We start from the raw sequence: 26,010 nt of genomic DNA, 5'->3' as shown, positions 1-26,010 counted from the left end.
TTCATTTTCAACTTCAAATTTATTGAGGCAGTTTATATCAATGTATCCATAAAATAATTCAGAAATAACCCAAGTATACCATTTAAACATCTTCATGATTTATCCATTTATACACTCAGTACACAAACAACCCAGCCTCTGTACAGGTTCATCACATGCAAACCACCCATAAAGACAAAAACTTTAGTTAAAAATAAGTCACAACTCAGTGTACTGTTTCAACTGCATCTCCATTTACCAAATGGCACATTGAATATTCTGTAAAATAAGATGTTTTTAACAATCTTGTTAAAAAATCCTTGGGCAAAATATTTCTAGACTTAAAAAACATCCCAAGATTTTTCAAAACACTCAAGATACTATACAACTTATAATAACCTTGAAATAGGCTTACAAGGTTGTTAACGAAGGTATTTACATACCCGATAATGTAAAGCAAAAATTCAGATTTCTAATGACAAAAAGGTGATGCATTAAAGATTTATGAAATTAAAATTAAGGCTCTTTGTATAGTAATTTATGTAACTTTACATAATAGCCAACTTTGGAAATGTCAGTCTTGCACATTCTTGTCAGTCTACTGCATTTAAAGCAGTAGAGTATATTAAGTATTACTTTGAATAATTACAAGCTACTTCTATGTTTGAGCATGCTTTTGAAACATTGTAGTTATTAAATATTTACAATGTGTAGCCTTCAAACTTTATGTAAAAAGCACAAGTATGACTGCCTGACTAATACAAACACCATACTTGCAAAAACATTTTGCGTCTCAAAATTAAATGCAATTACTAGAGTTTTAAAAAGCAAACCAGATTTGAAAAAAGTTTTAGTATGTGCCTGAATGTGGACAGCAAAATTTGCTCAAATAACTCAGACAGTAATGTTTTTCAGCTTAGATTGAAAGTTTATTTTGTATCAGACTTCAGTTTCTTTAAGCATATAGAAAAATTAAATATTTAAAAAAAATATTTCCAAGAGCATGTATGTTTTCTGAATGATGCCCTCACATTTGTTGAAAACCCACTACTGTCTTACAAGGTGTAATGACCGGTCCACAGTTAAATTTCAGGATTTGTGTTTAACTGAAAGCAGCTTACTGTATTTCAAATGTCATTTCTCTTAAAAAGCACAGGGATGTAAAACACTGAAGACAGAACAAAAAAAATGGAATGGTAATCTAAGGATCAAATTCATTAGCCATTTATCCTACTATATCAAAATTTGTAGTCAGAGTTGTCTTTATTGACTTTATTTTAGTTTTTGTACACAAAGAAAAACATGTTCATATCCATCATGAACAAAAACTTAAAAAGGCAGAACTAGAAGACGTGTGTTCTTCACCAAAGCAAAGCTGTGCTAAAGGTTCCAAACATTTCCATTTTTAAAATAAATATTTTCTTCTTCCGGTGTCTACATTCCAGTCTTCAGAGTATCACTGGAAACTGAAGCCTATCATGAAATACACACGTTTAAACAGAGTCCCAGCTCACTGTGTTTGGTAACTTGCCATACCATATCCAGCTTGGTTAGGTATTACAGGAGCACCTTGTCCCTGGGCAGGCTGAGCACCAAATCCACCCATCCAGGCAGCAGATGGAGATTGGCTTTAAAAAACAAACAAAAAAGGCAAGCCAATCAAGTTATTTACAAAGAGACACAAAATCTGATATTGCTTTTGTTACCTTCTATTCCTGCCAAGGTCAAAAGCTTCCCAACTTCTCACAAAAATAATGCACATACAGGAAGATTTTAAAACAGGTTCTCCTCCTAAAATGTGCCTGCTTCTGGAAAAAACCACAAGCCAAGAAACCTATATACTAGCTGCATGGGCTAGCAATCTCCAAAGCAGAAAGGTATTGTTCAAATACATAAAAGGGAATTATTAAACGAAATCAATTTTAAAATGCGGCCCCATTCAAGTTAAACAAAACAGACAATTTGGTTTGGCTCAGATGGAGAAGAAACATTCTATTATTTTCAAGAGCTCTCTGGACCCTATACAGTTTTCTTATCTACAGGAGATGATGACTTGGCAACTTGTCAGCATTTGGAGCAACTTAATTTTATAAACTCAATATGTATCACACCTTTTCCATTAATATTCAAATGCAAGGAAGATTTAAATATAGTATTTAGGGAATACGTTAATCAAATTAGACAGATTTTGTGTAGTACTTAAATATAAATTCTTCCTATAGCCACACTCAAGTTTCTTTGGCTTTATTTCAAATGCAACATGATCAGTCTGAAGCCACCTAATTGAAGAAACACACTTGGGTACAGAAACAATATGAACTTCCTCCACTGATTTTACAGCAAGAGTTAACATTATTCCAAGAGCTGTGCAAACTTCTATCAACATCACTGATGCAGATGTATAAAAAAGGAAAACATAATGGAGACACATCTGGGTGGGAGAGGGGGAACACGCTGATAAGTCAGCAGTGAAAAATATTACTGTGAAATCCTCAGGAGAATATTACAAAATTAAGATAATGTTTAAAAAACTGTTCTGGACATATATTTTAAATACTCTTAAGAGCAGATGAATGCTCAGTTATGCAGTCCATGCCCTTCAGAGTTAGTATGCCACTTAGGTAAATGCTTTTGGGTTACATGGCATTATGACTGCTCTCAGCTACAGGCTGTTTTTTTTGTTTTTTAAAATAATCGCCACCCAAGAGCATTGAAAATCATCTGCTAAGTTCTTTTAAATCAAGACTCAGAATCCACCAAGGAAGCAAAATGTGTCTACCAGCCATCTTTTATCTCAGAACATCAATATACACAAAATGTTGAAACAAGTGCATATCATAATGCACTGAATAACTCCTCAGAGAGCATGAGATTCAACAGACTTAAGCTTCCTAGTGAAGAGGGTTTGGCCGGAAAGGCTTGAACCAAGAGCACTCCTGATACCAAATTAATCTGAAGTGGGGATTACTGAAGAGTTTTAACATTTTTGGAGAACTGCAACACACCTTTTTTAAAATATCTGAAACAAGTATAATCACTTACTCTACTCCAAATCCTTGTTGATTCCATGCTTGACCATACATTCCATAAGATGGTACTTGCCATCCGTTGGCCATATATTGCCCGTACTGCTGTGGATTTCCATAGACTTGACTCCATTGCCCCCACTGACTGTAGTCAACCTAGGCAAAAAAAATAGTTCGTAGTACAACTCCTACAGACATATTAAATTTTACAATGGCTGGCAAGGGCAAAACCTTAATCTATGGCGTTATGATACTGCTGGAGTTACAATTCTTTGCTTTAATTACTGAAAAAAGAATTGCCTTTGCCATAAGAATAAGGTTTCAATAGCACCATAAAATATTTGACTGGGGATGGAGCTAGTCTTCAGTAGCTCAATTAGCTAGAATTCAGAGATTTCCCAAAGCTGCTTCCCATCTTGAATCATACAAGAAGTTATGTTCCTATAAAGTTGCAAGCCCAACCTTGTAGTGAACCGCAATGTGTGCTACCAAAAAGACCAGACCATGCAATTTCACTAACTGTATTAATTAATACTTTATTAATAATGTATCAATGGGGATAGATAATGGACAAGAGATTACACTTAACACAGCTGGCTTATGCAAAAACACTCAAACTACTAAAAATAGATTTAAAATGTAATTACCTGTTGGAAGTTTTTAGTCATATCAGGGGATTCTTTACCCCAATAGCATTTAACAACATGTCCTTCAATTGTAGTTCCATTGACTGAAACAATAGCATGTGCTGCACTTTCATGGGTTGAAAACCTAGAGATAAGATAGAAATGAAATTAACACTATGTTTTACTATAATTGATAGTGCTATTACTTAAAGAACTGTGACTACATGCATGCGTCACAAGTAGAGCTGGGTGAAAAATTGTTGGCTGAAACTCTCCTCCCCTCCTACTCCCCAAATACAGATTTGGGTCCACCGAAACATGTGAATGTGCGTTAATTCACCAAATTAGTTTTTTTTAAAAGAAATCCAAAACTTTGTTTAGAAATTTACTTCAATTTCATTTTTATTAACTCAAAATCTAAACAAGTTTTGGGGTTTTATTTATTTTTTTCCACTTTTCAGTCTGCTGAAAGTTTAAAATGTTTTGTTTCGGGTTGACCCAACCTCACCCCCAATGACTAGCAAATCAATAACCAAAAAACAAAAAAATAAAATAAATCAGATATTCAGACAACTCTAATAATAAGAAATGCAAAAATCTTACACCAAATTGAGGCTGCCTTTGTAAGCCTTTATTTTCTGAGAAGCAAATGCCCATAACCTTTAAAGCTTCAATTTCTTCAATGTATACTGCAAGCGAGAGCTTTTAATTTAACAGCACTGCTAATTAAAGTACATGTTACATAACAATACATGAAATTGTAATATATTGAACAATCATAGATTTAGTTTAACAGCCTTACCTGACAAATGAGTAACCTTTTTCAGGAAAAACTCTTATTTCCATAATCTGTCCAAATGGTGAAAACGTCTGCCTCATAAGTTGATCTAAAACAGATGATATTTTCAACCAATTCATTAGCAACCTTGGGGCTGCAAACTCATTAGTTAACACGTCCCCCGTACCCTCAATAAAAGTGAATCATACCTGTTAGTCCAGAGGCAATTCCTCCACAGTAAACAGTACAATTTTTTGGACTTGACTGATTTACTACATCTTCAAATCTCAGCTGTTTCGTGCTATCTATACATAGAAAGGGTCATTTTCAAACATTAAAACAGGATCTGCATTCCAATAATTTTTATATAATTACAAAATTATACATTTGACAAATCTGCTCAATATTTTAAGACAAATCAACAGGAAAAATAAGAAAGATAATGATTTAATATACTAGGCCTTTTATTCCTGAATATCTGGGAGTCAAACACATACTAAATTACAAGTTAAGTGAATTTGGTGGCTTAAGCATATTGCTAACTGTACATTGTAAAGTCCAGCATAACAGTACATGTGCTGGAGAGCTAATAAAAGGTTAACACAAGCATCTTACTTTCTTGTGTACTTTTAGGAGCAGGTGGTTTTCGTGTTGCCCAGTTAGTTCTGATCTGACGGCCGCCCAACCACTGGCCTCCCATGTGCACAATTGCATTTTCTGCATCCTGAAGGACATCAGAATTAAGACTCATTCAACATGCATGGACAAGGAGAGAAGACAGGCAAGCCTACTACTTTTGAAAATGTACTCATTTGTCCATGGGATTAATTTATATATAACAGCAATACCAGTTACTAATAAAGTTACTGTAGTTTTCAAGATTTGGGGCATTTAATATATTAAAGCAGCGACATCATAAAATTCTGCAGTAACAACAAAATCCAGTAATGAAAAAATTACTTCACTAGTGAATTGCTATTTCCAATGCACAGAATACACAACAGAAGACAATGGAAGCCATGTATATAGCAAGGATACTATACCTAGACAAGCAAACAAAAACAAAGCCTATAATTGAATACCCAGTGATCTCCTGATCAATGTTATATGATTACCAAAAGCAATCTTAAATAAATTAAACAAAATATAATAGTTATACAAAGCTCAAATTATACTATAATTAGTCTTACCAATAACTATATGGGGAATGTAGTATGCAAAAAGGCATTAATAGAAACAGATGGAAAGTAACAAGAACCTATTATACTTGGATATAGAAAAGTTCATAATTATGAATTTCCTTGATCTTACTGCTTTATCTACAATTTTCATAATGAATACATTTCTGATCCACAGATTTCCAGTGTGACAAATTATGTATCAAGAAGGAATTGCTGCAAAAGGGTATTGCATCTTCATGTTCAAAACCATCATCAAGTTGGTTGCATATTGGTTAAATTTTGGTAGTAAATGGTGATGTAAGAGGAAATACTACATTCTGAGAAGGCAGAACTGTAGGTAAGAGGAATTTGCAAAGCTGAGATCTACCCCACCTTCTCTACCACCCAACCTAACCACCTCCTATTACCCATTTTTCCTGCTACAGCCTCCCGTTTGCCCCTTCATGGTATTCAACTTATATCACCTCTGAATGCAGTCCAACATTTACAGAGCCATAAGAGCAATCATCATCATACAAACACGGAAAATAGACAGTCCATAGCCTGAACAGCTTAATTCAGACATAATTCACAAGTGCACCACTGAATGCAGATACTTTGAAGGAGGAGAGACAGGGTCACATGGCACACAGTTTGGAAGACTGTTTCAAAATCATGGGGGCTAGAACAGGTTCCATCTCCCTGAACTACAAGGTGCAAAGCTGAGAATATGTGAGGATGAATCAGAGAAAATTGGGAGGAACTTAAAAGACAAAAGCAGGAACAGTAGCAGATGAGAGAACAATCCTGGTCCTACAGTGTGCCGAGCACTTTCAAGAGAGAAAAGCACAAAGCACTCAGAACTTTGTAGGACTGCCTCTAAGTGTTTCATATTTTTGGAAGAAAATAAGACTTAAATGTGATAGAGAAAGGGAGGGATACCAGAGAAGAGTAGACGGGCACATGCAGGAAGTAATTTTAAAACACTTTTTTACACTTAAAATAAGCAGTGGCTGACCTACAGAGACTAGCACTCAAGAAAGTAACAAACCCAGCCTATCAGTTAAGAGTTTTATTGTTTTTTAATTAAAATATCTGGTACAAAATTATGTGGTCCTATTTGACACTAAGAAAATACCAAGTTCCAAACTGAACTGTACTATTCACTGGTACACTCTTAAAAAGGAACAATCACGTAATTTAGGCTCTACATACATATAAACCATCTAAGCATTTTTTCTGCAGGGCTGAAAACTGAAACAACCTTATGATAATGCATGAGAATCAGAAAATAAAAAAAAGACATATCTACTTTTGCTGTCTGTACTGAGGAATGCCAACTAGACAAAGCATAAGTGGTAAAATGTAAACTAGAGTTTCAGTGATTTCAATTTTAATAAACCAAGGTTTCTTAATATTATTTTCATCATGGAATGTCCTTTTAACTATGAAATCACTGAACTTCATTTCAACATTACAAAAATGACAAAAAACAATGTGAAATACTTCCAACAACAAAGCACTAGATATGTTTGTTATAATTCCGAGCCCCTGAAATATTTGTACATTTGTCTCTTTTTCAATACACCGAACGAGCTTAGGAAGGCAATATGGAGGAGCTATGTAAACAATCCCTCAAGTACTTCTGTATAAAAATAGCTCAGTTTCTCATAGCTACCTTGTGTGGGCAATTCGTTTCACAATATGTTCTCAGATATTTTAGTTAACATATGGTATAACTTAAAATTACTCTTTATAAAAAGCACCTTGTTGCCAATAAATAGTGAGGATGTATCATTAACTATGGACACTGTATTTATTTAATATAATTCTAAAAAATAAGTTTAGCAAGCCTATTAAAGGGCTAGTCAACGTAAGTCACTTCTGTCTGGAATATTTTTATCCATTACTACTATATTTAAGATTACAGGGGGAAAAAAAAAATCTCTTCACTTTTACTGTATGTTTACTTTTTGTTTGACAGTACTTTGTTTATAGTCAATTTCAATATTTTCCCCTGAATAATCAATTCATTTCCCTTAGGAAAGGGATCCGTAGGAAAGGGATCACAGCAAAGGAGGAGGGGAAAACCTTTTTTTAAAAAATGGAAAAAAACCCACTGGTAAAATTACAAAAATTGGCAGGATGACTCTGGCAGGATTAGTACCTGAAACTTTCAACTTTTTTTTTTTTTAAATACAGAGGACTTCAAGACTCTTTAATAACTGCTCTGCATAAATACTGGTCTGTATAAAGATTATTCCTGCAGTGTGGTTACTCACCAGTTTATTATAAAATGATACAAAACCATAGCCTTTTGATTTTCCAGTTGCCATATCTTTAACTACCCGTGCATCCCTGTGAAAAGAAGCACAGCTATATGAGGGAATTATTATTAACCTTCAAAATAAAAACTAAAAGGAACCACACACACTGTATTGTGAGCATATTTGTTTTTCTTTTTATAAATTCAGTTAGCCCTAAAACTATAGCCATTCCTGAACTCTCCCTATTGCTTCTTTACCTGTTAGAAAAAAGCAGTAGGACAAAAAAATAACATGTAATAAACATGCAACCTATCCACATAACCTCTTCTGGCTAAAACTAAAATGTTCAAATTCGAAGTTTAAAAAGGAACAAAGTTTCCTTTTCTAATATTCTATTAACTAGGGTCCTCTAAGGTTTACTGTTCTATAAATTACTGTAACAGTTCTATCTACTTTACCATGCATTTTCTAAATAGTTAAATGTCTTCTGCCTAGTGATACAAAATATATGAAATATTAAAAAATTGAAAAAGAGGAAAAAAAATAGGAATTAAAAGGCATACATGGCCTGGTTAACAGATTTCTTTATTTTTCTTGGTCAATTCTCTACCATCATTTTGGAGTTTGGGCAGCTGTAAATTTTGAAAAATTGACATTTTCAGAAATTTAAGAAAGGATAATAAAACTAACAACAATGCTAAGCACACCAGTACGAAAACAACAAATTTACACAGAAATTTTTAGTGAGTAAGTTAAAATGATTGGAAATATAGAACTGCACTGAATATAGAATGTTAAAATGTAAATACTAAAATATGTATATATAAATAATGTATAATAAGAATAAATAGAAATGAGAAAAAATCTACAACTGAGTTCCAGTGTGCACAGTTCCTTGCAGTTAGCCTTCAAGATCCTGTCCATTCTTATGAGCAATTCTGCAAAATAACCAGAATGCTATTACTTTTAATTGTGACTTGGACTTTAGAAAAACTGCAGGTCTCAGGTATAAATATAGACTGAGAAATAGAAACCTGTATTCTTTTTATATTGATTTTTAAACAGTATTACTTACCACATTTAGAGATAAAAAGCAAAGTAAACAACAAAATAGCAGAAGGTAAGAAATAAGGTTTATGGTTCATTTAAAAAGTGTACAGAGCAAGAAAAATGAGAATTTTTGTTCTTAGCAGAAATATAGTCCTGTAAAGTAGCACAAAAAGTTCATGTGTAATTTTTTTTAAAAGGATTTTAAAAAGAAAGTGATATGAGATCAATGTACTTTTTGAAGCCACTACCTTATTCAAAAGAGACATACATGCTTTAGCACTTCAAGAATTCTTGTAATATTTAACATGTTCAATTAAAACACAATAGATGTTTTGAAATCTAATCTCAAATATGTAATATAGATAGGTATTTATCCCTTAACTGACAGAAGTGTGCACAAATATAAACAGCATTTTTTCATTGAAATACAGCACTTTTAACTTAACCCCCCTTCGATTAACTGAAAAGTTATTTCATACTTCAGGGGAAAAAAAACAAAACTTACATTTATACAAGATACATTCATAACTTAGCTAAGTTTACAACTAGCTACACTTACTGCATCTCAAAATAATACCTTGATATTTACCTGCTTTCCTATACTGCCTATAGGCAAGTCTGATGGAATACACACCACTTGTAATTTTTGAAATCACTATTCTGCACACAAACACTAAGCAAAAAAATTAGTTACACTAACAAAAGCTGTTGATTTGTTATTTTTCTGGTTATTCAATTAAAAACTGCAATGACCTTTATATGTAAATTAGGTTAAAAGCGTACTGCTTTCAACTGGATTGGAGAACAGAATTCATTAATTGTATTTACAAACATGTGATGCACAACCTGAAATGAAGACATCTCACCACCCACCCTAATATAATGAAAACCTTATCGCACAATCTGCAAAAAGATGAAGAAATACTATTTCAGACAAAAAACAAATTTATGCTAGTTTTCCCTGAAATGATGTTTGCAGTATTGATTATGATACTTACGATATTTTACCAAAAGGAGCAAATGCTGACTTGATGTCTTCTGTTGTTATTTCTGGACTTAGATCCCCAACAAATACATGGAAGTGATCTGCAAATAAAGCATTATATAATCAAATATTTAACTGCTATCTAGTAATTTAACTCCTTGCATACTTCTGAGAAAGTGAGTCTTAACAAAGAACTGGGATCCAGGAACTCCAAGGAAATTTAATTCAAGGATTCCATCAGACATTTAACAGTAATTTAACTTCTCCACCTCAGATTTTTAAAAAGGCTCCAGAGGTAATCCTGGCAATTACTGGCCAGTAAATTTAACTTCAGTACCAGGCAAACTGGTAGAAACTATAGTAAAGAACAGAATTATGAGAGCCACAGATGAACATGATATGTTGGGAAAACGTCAACATGCCTTTTGTAAAGAGAAATCATGCCTCACCAATCTATTAGAATTCTTTGAGGGTGTCAAACAAACATGTGGACAAGGGGAATCCAGTGCATATAGTGTACTTTGGACTTTCATAGAGCCTTTGACAAATTCCCTCAACAAAGGCTCTTAAGCGAAGTAAGGAGTCACAGGATAAGAGAAAGGTCCTCGCTTGGATCAGCAATTGGTTGAAAGACAAGAACGAAGGATAAGTATACATGTTCAGTTTTCACAGTGAAGAGATGTAAATAGCAGGGTCTCCCAAGAATTTGTACTGGGACTAGTGCGGTTTTCAACATATTCATAAATGGTCTGGAAAAAGGTGCAAACAGTGAGGTGGCAAAGTTTGCAGATGATATAAAATTACTCACGATAATTAAGCCAAAAGCTGACTGTGAAGAGCTACAAAGGGATCTCACAAAACTGGGTGACTGGGCAACAAAATGACAGATGAAACTCAGCGTTGATAAACGCAAAGTTATGCACACTGGAACACATAAGCCCAAACAGAAATACAAAATAGCGACTAAATTAGCTGTTACAACTACAGAAAGATCTTGGAGTAATTGTAGTTCTCTGAAAACATGTGCTCAATATGCAGCGGCAATCAAAAAACTATCAGGATGTTAAGCACTATTAGGAACGGGACAGATAATGACAGAAAATATCCTAATGACACTATATAAATCCATGGTACACCCACACCTTGAATATTGCATGCAGTTCTGGTTGCAACATCTCAAAAAAGATACATTAGAATTGGAAAAGGAGAGAAGGGAAACCAAAATAGCTTCCATATGAGGAGAGGTTAAAAAGACACTGACTGGTCAATTTGACAGAGACAACTAAGGGGGGATATGATAGGGGTCTATAAAATCATGAATGGTGTGGAGAAAGTGAAATAAGGAAGTGTTATTTACCCCTTCACATAACACAAGAAATTGGGGTCACCCAATGAAATTAATAGGCAGCAGGTTTAAAACAAATAGAAGAAAGCACTTCTTCAAACAATGCATCATCAGCCCGTGGGAACTCATTGCTGGGGATGTTGTGAAGGCCAAAAATATAACTGGATTCAAAAAAGATTTAGGTAAGTTCATGGAGGGTAAGTCCATTAATGGCTAATAGCCAAGATGGTCAGGGATTCAATCCTATGCTCTGGCTGCCCCTAAGCCTCTGACTGCCAGATCCTGGGTCTGGACAAGACAGGATGGATCACTCAATAATTGATCAGTTTTGTTCATTCCCTCTGAAGCATCTGGGATTGGCCATTGTCAAAAGACAGGATACTGGGCCACATGGACCATTGATCTGACCCAGGATGGTCATTCTTATGTTTAGTTTCCACCATTTGTAAAATAGAGTAAAATACAGGAAATGTTTTAAGACTTCAATTGTAAAATATGAATGTGGGTATTTCTTCTATTAAAACTCAGCATGAGAGGTAAAATACAATGATATTTAGACGTGTCACTGCAACCTATTCTTACACTAATCGCTATACAAATATTTCACAATGTAATACTGCAGTATTACTTACTGGATGTATCTTTTTTCTGGCTACTCGGTGTTGTTGCCCAGTTTACTTTGACCTCCTGAAAATAAATGTAAGATTTAGCATAAATGCATAAAACTAGAAATTAATGTACACTCAAAGGCCACTTACAAATATTAACCTACACAAATTCTTTCTTTTAGAGGAGAACAAGAGTTTTTTTAAGGCATCAGAGGATGTATTGATCATTTTCAGTGAAATTCTTCACATCATAATTTAAATATTTTACATAAGTCTAATTTCTTAAACCTTAGCATTTTTATACACAACTTACCTTTCCCAAAATTTTTCTCCCATTCATAGCAGCTAATGCAGCAGCTGCATCTCTGTGTTCATAAAATTCCACAAAGCAATAAGGGTCATTGCTTGTATGCTGCAAAACAGAAAATCCAACAGAAGAGTTGACCCTTCTGCTATCGGGTTGCTGAGAAAAAAATCCAGGAAAAAATATTACTTATAGCTAGAAATTTTAACAATGTTATTTCATTAGTATAAGATAACCTTTAAAATAACATTAAGAATGTAATACATTGAACTCTAATTTTTAAAATTCAACTCTTTTTGAAGATACTTCAATTATACTGAAAAATGTGGACATTTCTTATCAAGGTTAAATCCATTTTTTAAGTTTTCATTTAGCATTAGTCTACTAAGCTTAACACATACCAGGTTACCTGCAGAGGGGAACAATGGGTTTGGGAAATTCTGCATCTTTAACACATACAAAGAAAGCCTGAAAGGTTTTATCATTTCCCTCCTATCCCCTTCAAGTTTTTCTTCTTCCTCCTCCTGATTGACAAAAATCTTTCCTTTATTTGCCAAAGGACTCCTTGGTAGACCAGAAACCTGGAGTGGGAGCTCTCTTAGCTCCAACAAGTAAAAATATTAAATCTTGTCAATAGTTGGATGCAAATATCTTTTAAAGAGTCAGTGAGTTAATAGTAAAGTGTAAAAGTGACTAAATATCCTCTCTTCATAAGTGGTCAAGTTTTAGTCTCGATGCTTGTGATATCATAATGCTACATGGTCTCCAATCATCCATACTGTATGCTAGGAACTGCTGGGGTTGGAAAGACCCAAATTTCTAATGTAAAACCAAGCAGACAAACCTGTCGGACTTTCTTTAGACATTTTGAAGCAGGGAAAAGGAAGGGTACAAACAGCCCCATCTGCCCTTCAGGTCACTTTTAAATAATACTAATTGCTAAACAGTTTTATTAAATACAACAGAGATATTAAATGTAAAGACAGTCAACGACTTCTGAGAAGCCAATCAAATTGCAATCACTACAGTATGAAATTCAAAAACTAGATTTTAAGCTTTGTGAAAAATGTTTGCAGCGTGCACTAAGATGGGGAGTTTTACATTGGGATATCTGCATTACTGATATTGCATGTACAATCCCAGGACCAAAGAGCTCATAAAGCAAGTTCTGAAAAATAGCTAATTTAAAACAAAATTAAGTTCACTTTAAGAACCCCATTTTCCCTTCTGTCTTCTTTCACATGTATAGGAAAATTTCTGTTGTAAATTAATTGCTAACCCACCGTGCTCTTGCACAGCAGCACTTTCTCCAGTAGTGCCAGCAAAAATGTGGAGATTGGATCTTTATTTCACACCGCTTTAACCGTTATTAGCCAATATGCTGGTTCATATACAAAGTATAAGATACAAAGAAATGCCTATTTAAGGGACATGTGCTCAAATATAGTTTCCAGAGGGATATAAAGGAATGCAGTCATTCACTCACATCTCTGATATTGACAAAAGAGAACTGGATAGTAGGGCCCTAAAGTGGCACTAAGGGACAATAAAGAGGGCAGAAATAGCTCTCCGAAACACCCTCAATACAGGGCATCTGCCAACTGGCGCAGAGCCAACACATGGGCTCTACGCTGGCCCTCCTCTCAGCCCTTTTGATAGGGACATGTCAGGAGGAGGACAGGATGTGGCTGGGGGCCCTGGGAAGCATATCTTAAGAGTTAGAGAAGTCATGAGACTGCACTAACCACAGGACTGGGGTAGGTCCCCAGGTGCCCCAGAACACCAGATACAAGTAAGGCTTAAAGACCCTTTTCTCTCTCTCCCCCCATCACATTCCTGCTGCAGGAAGAGGAAGAATGGAGGAAACTCAGGATACACAGTGCATGTATTAGAGTTTATTCTTCCATTAGAAAATGCCCCATTTTCACCCTCGTTTCAAAGAAAGGGCCTTTTAAGGGTGATTCTGGGTACCTCTGTTTTTGGGGGTCCAATTCAAGATACCTTTAAGGGTCCCAATTTGCAAAAGTTACTGAGCAGCCACGCTCTGAAAAAAATCAAACCCATTCAGGGCATCTCAAGAAGGGCACCCAAAATCTGTAGTTATTTTTGACTATTTGGTCCATGTCTTCTACAAGCGGGATAACAAAAATGGAAACACAGAACTGAGAGCAAAGTAAAGTAGCATGCTAATTAGTCCTGGGGAAGAAACTATGCACCAACACAGATGGACTCATTCAATACTATCTCCACTCGGGGGAGATGAGAGATAAGTTGGTGACTAGGTCTTGAGCAAGAGGCTCTTAAATAGGAGAGCTAGTTTAATGCCCGTGAAAAGATGAAAAGTGCTCTGATTTTAGAGAGAAGGACAGGATAGGCAGGTGCAGCTCAGCCTGTATCCATAAGTATAGTTTTGCCATGTCTTCCCCTGCAATACACCCACTATTCTAGTTCGGGAAAAGAGTCTGCAAGTTGAATGTGAATTATGTACTCATTTTCAAGGTGTACAAATGGGAACAAGGAGTAAAAGGGTTTTAAGGCACCTATTACCCAAACTAGGTTTGGGATGCATTTCCACAAATTAAAGGCTGTTGTACTGACCTACTGTACCACCAGCATAATATTTCCATCTAAATCTGAATGAAATGCAATTACCACAGACATTTACATTTGCAGTCTATTAAATACAATATAAAATACAAGTGTTAGCACGCTGTTTGTAGTGAACCACCCTAACAGAAACATCATACATTCCATTTTCTGTTTTCTCTCAATCTGCATTCCTGAAACTCAGACAAGACAAAGATGCCAGTTAATAATTTCTAAAAGCAAGCATTTAAATTTGGTACTACTACAGGCCACCAAATTCAGGGTGAACTTTGAACGCGCACACACACTTTAAAGGCCATAAATGGACATTACACATTTGGCTACTTTATTACAGATGAAACCTGTAATTTGACTAAGAAAATGGCACTGATTCTACTCTTATTGATCTATTTTCTTTCAGATTAGATAGATGTCAGATTACTAGTCTGTCCTTGAGTTGACTGGCTGAAGAGTCCTGGGTCAGTGAAAGATGTTGGAATATCTCAACCCTTCATCCATTCTAGACTATTTATTGACAGCTACTGAAGTCACTGGGTAAGGAAATGAACATGTGTGACTGAGAATTTACCTACAGCAGATTACTAGAACTCCATTTAACCATCTATGGTTATTAAAAATGTAGAACTATAAAGACTGGGTTAAAATGTCTGCAGTGCTAGAAATTCCCATCAAGTGTCACGAAACCAAAGGATGCCAATACTCAATTATACAAGCTGAAGACTGTCTTGGAAGGAACTTATTCCTAAAGAGTAAATGGCAACAAGAATTCTGTTGCATCAGATGACAGCCTTTGAGCACAAGCTGACAACTGCTTAGTCATGCATAGCGTTGAGTCCAAATATATAGAGCCCTGTGCAGATACAAAATTATATTCGCGGATGCGGATATCCACAGATATAAATCAGTATCTTCAGAACTGCAGAGCTCTCACAGGAACCGCAGCAGCGAAAGGAGCAGAATGTGGGGCTGCCGCTCCTAGGAGCCAGTGCCCCGCGCCAGCGGCTCCTCCGGCGTGGCTAGTGTCTCCATCCCCGCTTACTGGGGCGGGTATCAGGCTCACTGGCAGCTGTTCCTGATCGTGCTCATGTGTTCAAGTGGCACGCATGCCCACAGACAGGAGACGCAGATAGCTGCGTGGAAGGGCCAGGGGCAGGACTGGGGACGGTACAGAGGAGGAGGAGGAGGAGAGGAGCTGCCTGCATGGGGTCCTGGGAGCGGCAGCCCCACGTTCTGCTCCTTTTGCCACTGCGGTTCTCAGGAGAGCCTTGCGGGTCCGCAGGTATAAATTTGTATCTGTGCAAGGATCTACAAATACAGTTTGCCTAGGAAGCTATATTCCACCATACACCAGTGTTGCAGAGATATGCTGCCAATCTGATTTTCTGCATTTTAATGCAAACCCAGTATGCTATATTTGATACCATTTGAAAATGGAAGGCCTTACCTCTGTTATCATTTTACAGCTTTTGCATGGTCCAATCTGGCTGAATAACTGAAGTATAAGTACTTCAGTCACATCTCTGGAGAGGTTTCCTACATAGCTACACAAGGAAATAAACAGTATTTTAAGTCCAGCAACTTTATCTCCAAGTTTATAATAGATTTTAACATATTATACGATTTCTATGTAAAACCTCCTTTTAAATATCCCACACTGAACAAAATACTTTACATTTGCATATGAACTTATTCACAGTTACTAACTTAACAAGTTTCCTAAATTATAAGACTGGCAGTGCAACTGAGATCATGAAACTAGAAATAATCATGTAATAGTAGATAGCAATAATACTGCTGTCAGCAGCAACAAAAAGGGAGAACAGGCAATCAAGTTGGGAATGATGTTTAAAATCCAGTTTTGCTATCCACTGACTAGAAAAAATTATTCTTTTATATAACCAACATAATATTTCTTAATATTTTATTGATATATAACTCAGCCAAATGTGATGACAACAAATGATCTCATAGTCAGAGAGCTCAATTCTTTGGTTCTATTGCATCTAGTCATTTGGGGGAAAACAACACACCCACAAACAAGAATGTAACTTAGAGGGTAGTACAGAGAAGGAGTATTCCATTAGGCATCTGTTGTGGTAACTGAGAATTCCAGAGGAAGTGTATTAAAAAACAGTACACATGCAACAAAACTCTTGCAAGTTTTGACCAAAAGTCATTCTGATACTAACTACTACACTGCCTTTTTCACCTTTTTTTTTTTTTTTTAAAACTTAAGAACTTTTTAGTACTTACTCAACCTTCGGGACAATTCCAAATTTAAAAGTGTATGAGTTGGTCAATTTCAGGTGAAAAAAAGTTTCCTACTCAAACTCCAACAGGAAAGTTCATCTACTTTCTTCAATACTGAACGCTAGTAGAGAATCTAGAATGCACCTCCACAAAAGATAAAGCCATATCATGAAAACCTGCTGAAAATCCACATTTTCTAATTTGAATTATCAAATTTCAGTAATGAAATGTACAGCTTTGGAACTGAATTTATATGTAAAAATTGTACAATGATATTCAGTACATTTGTCAATAAAGTCTCAAATCTGGAGCACAGGAACGTTCACATCATGTAGGTATATTTACAACTTAAGAAAAGGAGTACTTGTGGCACCTTAGAGACTAACAAATTTATTTGAGCATAAGCTTTTGTGAGCTACAGCTCACTTCATCAGATGCATTCAGTGGAAAATACAGTGGGGAGATTTATATACACAGTGATATACCGATGATATAGTGATAATCAAGGTGGGCCATTTCCAGCAGTTGACAAGAACGTATGAGGAACAGTGTGGGGGATAAACATGGGGAAATAGTTTTACTTTGTGTAATGACACATCCACTCCCAGTCTCTATTCAAGCCTAAGTTAATTGTATCCAGTTGGCAAATTAATTCCAGTTCAGCAGTCTCTCGGAGTCTGTTTTTGAAGTTTTTTTGTTGAAGTATTGCCACTTTTAGGTCTGTAATTGAGTGACCAGAGAGACTGAAGTGTTCTCCAACTGGTTTTTGAATGTTATAATTCTTGACGTCTGACTTGTGTCCATTTATTCTTTTACGTAGAGACTGTCCAGTCTGACCAATGTACATGGCAGAAGGGCATTGCTGGCACACGATGGCATATATCACATTGGTAGATGTGCAGGTGAACGAGCCTCTGATGGTGTGGCTGATGTGATTAGGCCCTATGATGCTGTCCCCTGAATAGATATGGGGACACAGTTGGCAACAGGCTTTGTTGCAAGGATAGGTTCCTGGGTTAGTGGTTCTGTTGTGTGGTGAGTATTTGCTTGAGGTTGGGGGGCTGTCTGTAAGCAAGGACTGGCCTGTCTCCCATCTCTCTCACAGATCTTGGGAGACAGGCCAGTCCTTGCTTACAGACAGCCCCCCAACCTGAAGCAAATAAAACTATTTCCCCATGTTTATCCCCACCCCCACCCCACTCGCCACTGTTCCTCAGACGTTCTTGTCAACTGCTGGAAATGGCCCACCTTGATTATCACTACAAAAGATCTCCCCCACCCCTGCTCTCCTGCTGCTAATAGCTCACCTTAAGTGATCACTCTGGTTACAGTGTGTATGGTAACACCCATTGTTTCATGTTCTCTGTGTATATAAATCTCCCCACTGTATTTTCCACTGAATGCATCTGATGAAGTGAGCTGTAGCTCATGAAAGCATGCTCAAATAAATTTGTTAGTCTTGAAGGTGCCACAAGTACTCCTTTTCTTTTTGCGAATACAGACTAACATGGCTGCTACTCTGAAACCTGTCATTACAGCTTAAGAGTATCACAATGCCACCCAACTTTAAGTATTCAAGTGTGCCTGTTAAACCACAGACACTTCGCTTTAGTGTATCACTTTCAAACAACTTCACAATGAAGTTTAATACAGATGGGTAAAAATGGAGGCAGGAATACCACTATATACTAAGCGGAAGCTATTTAAAGTCTGTTTGAAAAGTTGCTTCCTTCAACTAACAAATGAGAAACACCAAATATCTTTAAAATCACTTTTTAAACACTTACATTTACTCCCTTTTATCTGTTTATTACCTTTGAAAAGCCTGAAATAAACTCTCTGCCAATGTTATAGTTCCCTATGGTCAGTCTTCTACTCGAATGGTGCTGAAATCAACACTACATACTTGATTTGTGTGGTACTGGTGCAAAACCAATCTAAATCAAGAGAAAACCTTTTAGGTTTAAAAACAGTATTTGTTAACTATTGTTTCAGTGAATGTAAAATATTTGTTTCTCTAATCTCTCAACCAGGTCTTAAATTTTAATCGGGGTCCAGAATAACTTTTTTAGATATCAGCTGGATATAAACTTTCCCATTTAGAATATGCATGCATATTTACAAAGTCAATTCTATATATAGTAGAGAAAACTCACTATCAGAAACTAATGGTTCACAACATTTTAGAATAAATTTCACTGAAAACTTTTTCAAAAAAGCTATCCAGACAAACCAGCTATTTGGCTTTTATTTATATATATTACACACACACACAAAATATACAGCAGCCAGCTACACTAACACTGAGAACTACACTTCTGTCACTACTTGTAACACCGCTGTCAATACATATCACATCTTTCACTGAATTGCAACATAAGATTTAGAACTTTCTTCTAGGTTACCTAGCCACAACAACATGAATTGTCTTTTCAAACTACATAAATATATGCCATACTAAAATTAGTTTAAATTTTAAAACAATAGACTAAACGATACTTAATGTTTAAAAAATGTGTAGACTATTCATAGTCTGAACCCAAAATTTAACCTTTGAGGATGTGACTAGAATCAGACAAAAAAAATAACTTTGAGATTATAAATAAAACAATCCTTGTGAAGAAATAACCATTATTTTTGTAGGACCTACATAATGAGCACTTGTGTTTCCTCTGCTATCACTGCAGCAGTATAAGCTAACACATTCCCAAATGGTGTACATAGTCCACACTCATCAATTGCGCTGCACAAACATGAATGTAAACAGAGTGAAGTCAGGGTGGCTTCATCTCCATTGACTCAAAGAAATGAGGGAAGATTATGTTTGCAATATAGTAAAATATCAGAAAGAGCATCATTCCAAGGTGTATATTAATACTGTGCAAAAACTATAAAAAACAGAACTTCTTTCATGCTGGCAGGAAACTAGAAAAATCATTCTTCAGGAATTAGCATAAGCTTTACTCCACACTAATTTAATAAATTTCCAAAAAGGACAATAGGCAGGTTTATATAACTACTAAAAAATCATTATGAAAAAGGTTAAGAACTTACTATAAAATTCATGTTTCAGCCATTTTATAGGCTGCTTCCTTATGGAAAAAAGCAATAATACTCTGGGTCAGTTAGCTCCTATATTTGAAGGAAGTGTAATGCTTTATTGGCTTAAGAACAAGTTTTTAAAAATTCCCTGAATGAATTTCAGATAATTGCATCATTCTATATTGTAGTATGTTTTCCTTCAGCTTTCAGTGTTATAAAAAATATACAAAAGCAGTTAACACTATTCTCAAATTGCTACTACCATTCTGAAACTGCAGTACTGTAGACTCAAGTACACCTATACTACACACACACACAAAAACTGCAGCAGCAAGTCTCAGAGCTAAATTCAACTGACTTAGGCTCAGGCTATGCGGCTAAAAATAGCAGTGTAGATGTTCCCTTTCGGGTTGGAGCTGGGTTTTGGAGCCTGGGCTCCATCCCAAACAGGAATGTCTACAATGCTATTTTAAGCCCTTTAGCACAAGCCCCATTACCTCAAGTCAGCTGACCCATACTCTGAGACTGGATGTCCTGGTTTTGTTTGTTTGTTTGTTTTTAGTGTAGATGTACCCTCAAACCAATCTGTAATATAATGTTAAACAACATAAGCATAGCAATATCTGCAGAGTCCAGATTTTTAGAACCATTTGGCCATGCAAACTTATAGAAGTTCGGGCCAGTGGGAGTTAAAGATGAAGATTTAGCTTCAATATTTCATGTAGTCTTTGTACTTAATATTAGCACTACTCTCAATATATTCAAAGAGGACTTAAAACGAAATACAAATATCAAACAACTTTGGTGTAAAGTACTTGAATATCCCAAATAGCCAGGGTACGGAAGACATTCAACCCCTTTGGAACTGAAGTCTTATGTTACCAAAATCCACTCCCCGTGAAGCCACAAAACATCAGCTTGGCTTGAGTGGCAAGACAATATACTCATGACTTCACAACAGCCAGGGAAACAGCCACTTGTAACATGCAGCCAGCTTAGAAAGTTTTTTTAATATAAATTATGCATAGTTTAAAAGTTGTACTATCTATTTAGACTATAAAATACTAAGTTCGCAGAACTATGCAATATGACATTTGGAGTAAAGCAAGTGCTTTTAAAAATACTACTTCTATGGTCTTCCAAGCTTTTTATATTATTATAACCCACAGGATAATAGTTTCAATTTTGCAAAACCATACATTATACAGTAAAAAAATGTACTTACTATACCTCTCTAGGCTGTCTCCTTAATTCATGGGATATCAATATGCTGTGGCTTCATGCATATTGACATATTTGTACAGTGTGTTCACTTCTGTAAAATTGTGGCATTTACATACTACACTGATAGGCATAGTTTAAAAACCTAGACCAGATACCAGAAGTCCAAGATATTATACTACTGAATGATTTTGACAATGTCTATAGACCAAGGACTTGTCTTCACTACTGAGGTGAGTCGACCTAAGTTACGCTACTCCAGCTATGTGAATAACATAGCTGGAGTTGACATAGCTTAGATCGATTTACCCCGGTGTCTTCACTGAACTGCATCGATGGGAGACACTCTCCCGTCGACTTACCCCAGCTCCCCAAGAAAATTAAGGTAACAGGGTCGACTGGAGAGCACTCTGTGGTTGATTCAGTGGGTCTTCACTAGACCCACTAAATCTATCCCTGCTGTATCGATTGCAGCAGTGTGGATCTCCCCGTAGTGAAAACCAGCCCCAAGAAACAATATTTGAGGTTCACAGATCCTGTTAAGCTAGTAGAAGAAAAATCCTAACAGCAGAGCACATCAGCAATCAACTAGGCTGAGGATCAAAAGAGCTCTATGAGGGTGACACGTTTTTTATCGCTGTACAGTAGGCAAGTGAGGACAGCTATGTTCATAGCTACTTCTTTTTGGCCCGTCAAAGTTCTTCCAGGTTCTACCTTAAAGAAGGTTATTGAATGTTTGCGGGGAAGGGTAAGAAAAGGGGAAAGTTATATGGTGAAAATTTCACATGAATTCCAACTCTCTGACTTGGTCAGATGGCATTGTCTCACAGATACTACTAGTGAGCTACAGGAAAGAGGAAATGCTTTGGAAATTCCATATTGTAGCTTCCAGAAATGGAAGCTATTACCTTTATCTATGAGACTTGGCTTTAAGTGAAGTTTGAGATTCAAAGTTTTAGTCTTAGCTCAGTGCCCCATGGATCAGATCCACATTCCAAAACACATAATTTGGCATAGTGGGTGATATAATACCTTTGTGTACAGTGGTGACTATGCGATGACTGCTAATATGGAGAACAAACAACTTTAGCATGCTAAAAGGACAGTCCCAAGTCAGAGTACAGATCATTGGCAGGACTCAGGTTTTAGCTTCCCAGGGAATCAAAGTAATAAGACTTCAATGTCTACTGTTTGTGAAGGATCCGACAGAATTTACAAGAGTAAGTTTGATTCCAACTGAAACTTTCATCTCAACAAGATGTGTTATTAGTAAGTTCTAAAGTACTCTTATCAAAAGAGCTTTTGAGGCCTCAAAAATTGTATTAAATTTGTTAGTCTAATATATTTTATTACTGATTTCAGTCTCAACTAGCGTGGCATTGAGAATCAATTCAAAAGTACTTTTTTGCTGTTACTTTCTATATAATGTTAATAAGGAGAGGCTTTGATCAGAATCCAGACACCGTTATATGAGGCACTGTAGAGGTAAACATAGTTCTCTCTTCTTTACCATACTGCCATGTTATGCTGATGAAGTGAGCTGTAGCTCACAAAAGCTTATGCTCAAATAAATTGGTTAGTCTCTAAGGTGCCACAAGTACTCCTTTTCTTTTTGAAAAATAAGCTGATAAATTATCAAAATACTACCATTTCCTTGGACAAGTGAGCCAACTATAATTTTTTTCAGATTTATATAAAAGCCTGCTAGCTGAGAGAGGTTAAATGGTCTTTGTTTTCTAGTATTTCAGATACTTTGAACCATTAAGAAAGTCATTAAACACCAGAAAGCAATATAATACCACTTAAAATACTGCAAAATAAGTTAATACTGTAGGCAATTAACATTTAAAACAATTACTTAGGACCTAAGGCCTTTGGGTTTTTTTTTGCCAATTAAAACATTTGATCACTAGCTGTGGTGTCTATAGGAGAAAAAACAGTAACATACAGTATTTTCCAGTGTGGCAATAGAAGAGAACTCCTGAGATATATTTTCTCTAATAAGTGAAATACCGCATGGGCACAAAACCATGACACTTATTTTATTGACCACGTGATTATACAATTGGTCAATTGGGTTTAAAGATAAAATACCTACTACTTACTTTATAGAAAATTACTTAAGAGTTCAATGTGCAATATTACTATTTGGTACTAGATGTCAGTGAGCATCTTATTCAAATGAAAAGGCATGAATGCTATACATGAATGGCTTAACGTAGGCCAGTAATCTTAAAAAAACCCCACAAGATGAGGATTTGAGAGAGAATCCTAAATTTAAAAACATTATTGGTATTTCAGATAAAGCTAGAGGTGAGTGGAATGTCTAACCAATTCTACAGCAGGATTTTTTATATTATTATGCAAGAGAAAATTATTTGTATTTTAAGAAAAGCACTTACTGTATATTAACTTGACAAATTAAGCAGAGATATAATCATATGTGATTATTCAATCTTCTTCTGCAGCTCTTCTGAGGTGTTATTTCAGACATCTTAGCACAAATGTAATCTTGTCATTAAATGGCTAAGGGTTAAACTAGTTCACTTCCAGATGCCTCAGTCAAAAGTATAAACTACTAACACCACCAGAACTTGACAGCAGCAGTCAAAGCATATTTAAAACTTAGCCTAGTTCCAACTTTCCCAGAAGTGTTTGTTTTTAGAGGGGAAGTCAGGAGTATCTTTCATTCATTAAAAATAAATGAAATTAAACCTCACTGTGCATCTTACTCTTTCTCCTTCCCCCACTTAAAAAAAAATCCTAAGATTATTCCCCATTGTTATAAGTGAATTCCAAGTCCTTTTAGGCAGTCAATATCCATTTCTAAAAGTTATTTGGGGTAGAAGGACTCAAAATATGTACCTTAAAGAGCAAAGGCAGGCCTGGTAACTGTTGTTATACTAAATCAGGAATAATCGAATCCAACTTTTGTGGATTGGGGAAGAGGAGGGTAAGAGACAGACAATATCACCTACAAAAATAAAATTGGTTAGAGACCAATTTTATTCCCAACACAGTCTGCATTTTTAAGTGTCTTAACAACCCAAATTAGGCCCCAAAGGCCATTTCAAAGCTATTTTCCCAAGGTAGGCAAAAGGGCAACATCTTTCTTACCCACATGCACAGTCTGAGTTTTTTGTATTTCATTTAGTATATATACTGTTCTTCACAAAACTGGCAGAGGGAGCTGAGATTATAAACTAGTTGAAAATAGTCTGAACAAAACTTATTTTATTTAGACTTTTTAAAATGCATATAAAGTGCCAATTTATACTTTCCAGGTACCTCCCATATAACTTAAAAATACAACAAAATATTCCAACATAACGAAAGCACAGCAGATTTCAGTAAGACTATCAGCAAACTAAGCAATTCAAAACCTCCCATTTTTTTAAGATTAAGCTCATTTGCTTAGAAGGAAACCTTCAAGCTGTTAGTAAGTCACCACATACTGACACACTCAAGATGATGTGAATTCTCATGACAGTGTCTAGCAAAAAACATACTATGTAAGTACTGGAGAAAAAAATAAATGACTTTTCTAAACATCCAGTTTTAGGGAAAGAATCCTCTTTCACAATGGTCTTCACCTCACCCCAGGAAAGAAAATGAAACAATGAACATCTGTTTGATGACACCACAAACTAGAACCATGAGAAATCCATTTACCTTGGAGTAGCTGTGAGCATTCTTCTGCCACATATACAATTCAGATGGGTGAAGGGAGGGTTTAGTCGCAACAACAAAGCAGGCCGACATATATGCCTACCCTACTACTCTTCCCTTAGCCTCAAGAGTACAATAAGGAGCATGCCTTCCTCAAAATTGTCAGTCATTGATTATGCACCCCATTCACAATTCTGGATCTCTCCCGTGCCTCCCTCTATACTCACACGTCTTCTGGCTCTCCACTTCCCCTCCCAAAGTCAGAATCATCCAACCTAGTTTCCTCCTCCTACCTCACTTCAGTTTTTGCACTTTGCCTTTCAGTTACTGGATCTTCCCCTCCTCCCAGTCAATATACTCATCCTCCCCCGAGTCGGTATTTTACTCCTCCGCCTTCCCACACTTCCAATTTCTGGACCATCTCCTCAGTATCACCCGTTGCCCTCCCCCGTCAATATCCTCTGCCTCCCTCCATTCCTCCAGGTTATGTGTTCTCTCCCCCCAAAATTCTCCTCCCCCTTTCCCTGTTTCTGTAGCTTCCTCTTCCCTCCCTCTTGCAATTTCGGTCCCACCCCAACTCCCGTCAGTATCTTCCACGTTCTCCTTCCTCTCTCCGGTTTCTGTGGTCTCTCCTCGCGCCCCCTCCCCCGCGTCAATATCCGCCTCCCCCCGGCCAGGCCCCTCATGCTGTGGCAGCACGTCCCGCGCCACGCTCTGAATCCCCCCGGCCCGCCCGCCCCGTCAATATCCTCCCTCTAGCACCCGACGCCCCCCAAACCCCTCTCCACCCGGGGGCTGCTCCCGGCCAGTCCCCATGGGCCCCCATTCCCCGCCCGGCTCCCGCTTCTCTTCACTCACAGGGTCCTGGGCTGCCCGTCGTCTTCCATCACGGCGCGTGAGGGCCGTTCGTAGCTGTCTCCGGGGGGCGCGCTGGGGGGGGGGCTCCGCCGCGCACTGAGAAGGGAAGGGAAGGTGAGGGCCCCAGCTCCCCTCGCTCAGTCTCGCCCCCGCGCCAGGTCCCGACACTGCAGTCCGAGCAAGAGAGGGAGGCAGCACTACAAAATGGCCGCCGCCGCCAGCCACTCAGGAAGCC

At 36.8% G+C, this 26,010-nt stretch overlaps 1 protein-coding gene across 2 annotated transcripts; it reads right to left on the bottom strand.

Annotated features, from left to right (window-relative positions):
* On the bottom strand, window positions 1-26,010 carry TIAL1 (TIA1 cytotoxic granule associated RNA binding protein like 1). Of its 2 annotated transcripts, XM_077823033.1 has the most exons (12): window positions 25,776-26,010; window positions 16,180-16,276; window positions 12,138-12,287; window positions 11,849-11,903; window positions 9,885-9,972; window positions 7,852-7,927; window positions 5,025-5,133; window positions 4,619-4,714; window positions 4,434-4,518; window positions 3,653-3,776; window positions 3,022-3,161; window positions 1-1,607 (listed from the first exon to the last, which is right to left on the bottom strand). In XM_077823033.1, exons 1-12 carry the CDS (start codon window positions 25,802-25,804, stop codon window positions 1,490-1,492), a joined length of 1,167 nt encoding a protein of 388 aa, XP_077679159.1. In that variant the 5' UTR covers window positions 25,805-26,010; the 3' UTR covers window positions 1-1,489. The 2 variants fall into 2 exon arrangements, with proteins under 2 accessions (XP_077679159.1, XP_077679160.1); XM_077823034.1 differs by lacking the exons at window positions 9,885-9,972; window positions 11,849-11,903; window positions 12,138-12,287; window positions 16,180-16,276; window positions 25,776-26,010 and adding an exon at window positions 8,400-8,711.

This window comes from Eretmochelys imbricata, chromosome 7 (genome assembly GCF_965152235.1).
Source record: "Eretmochelys imbricata isolate rEreImb1 chromosome 7, rEreImb1.hap1, whole genome shotgun sequence".
In the NCBI taxonomy this organism is placed as follows: domain Eukaryota; kingdom Metazoa; phylum Chordata; order Testudines; family Cheloniidae; genus Eretmochelys; species Eretmochelys imbricata.
This window is presented reverse-complemented; position numbering and strand designations above follow the sequence as displayed.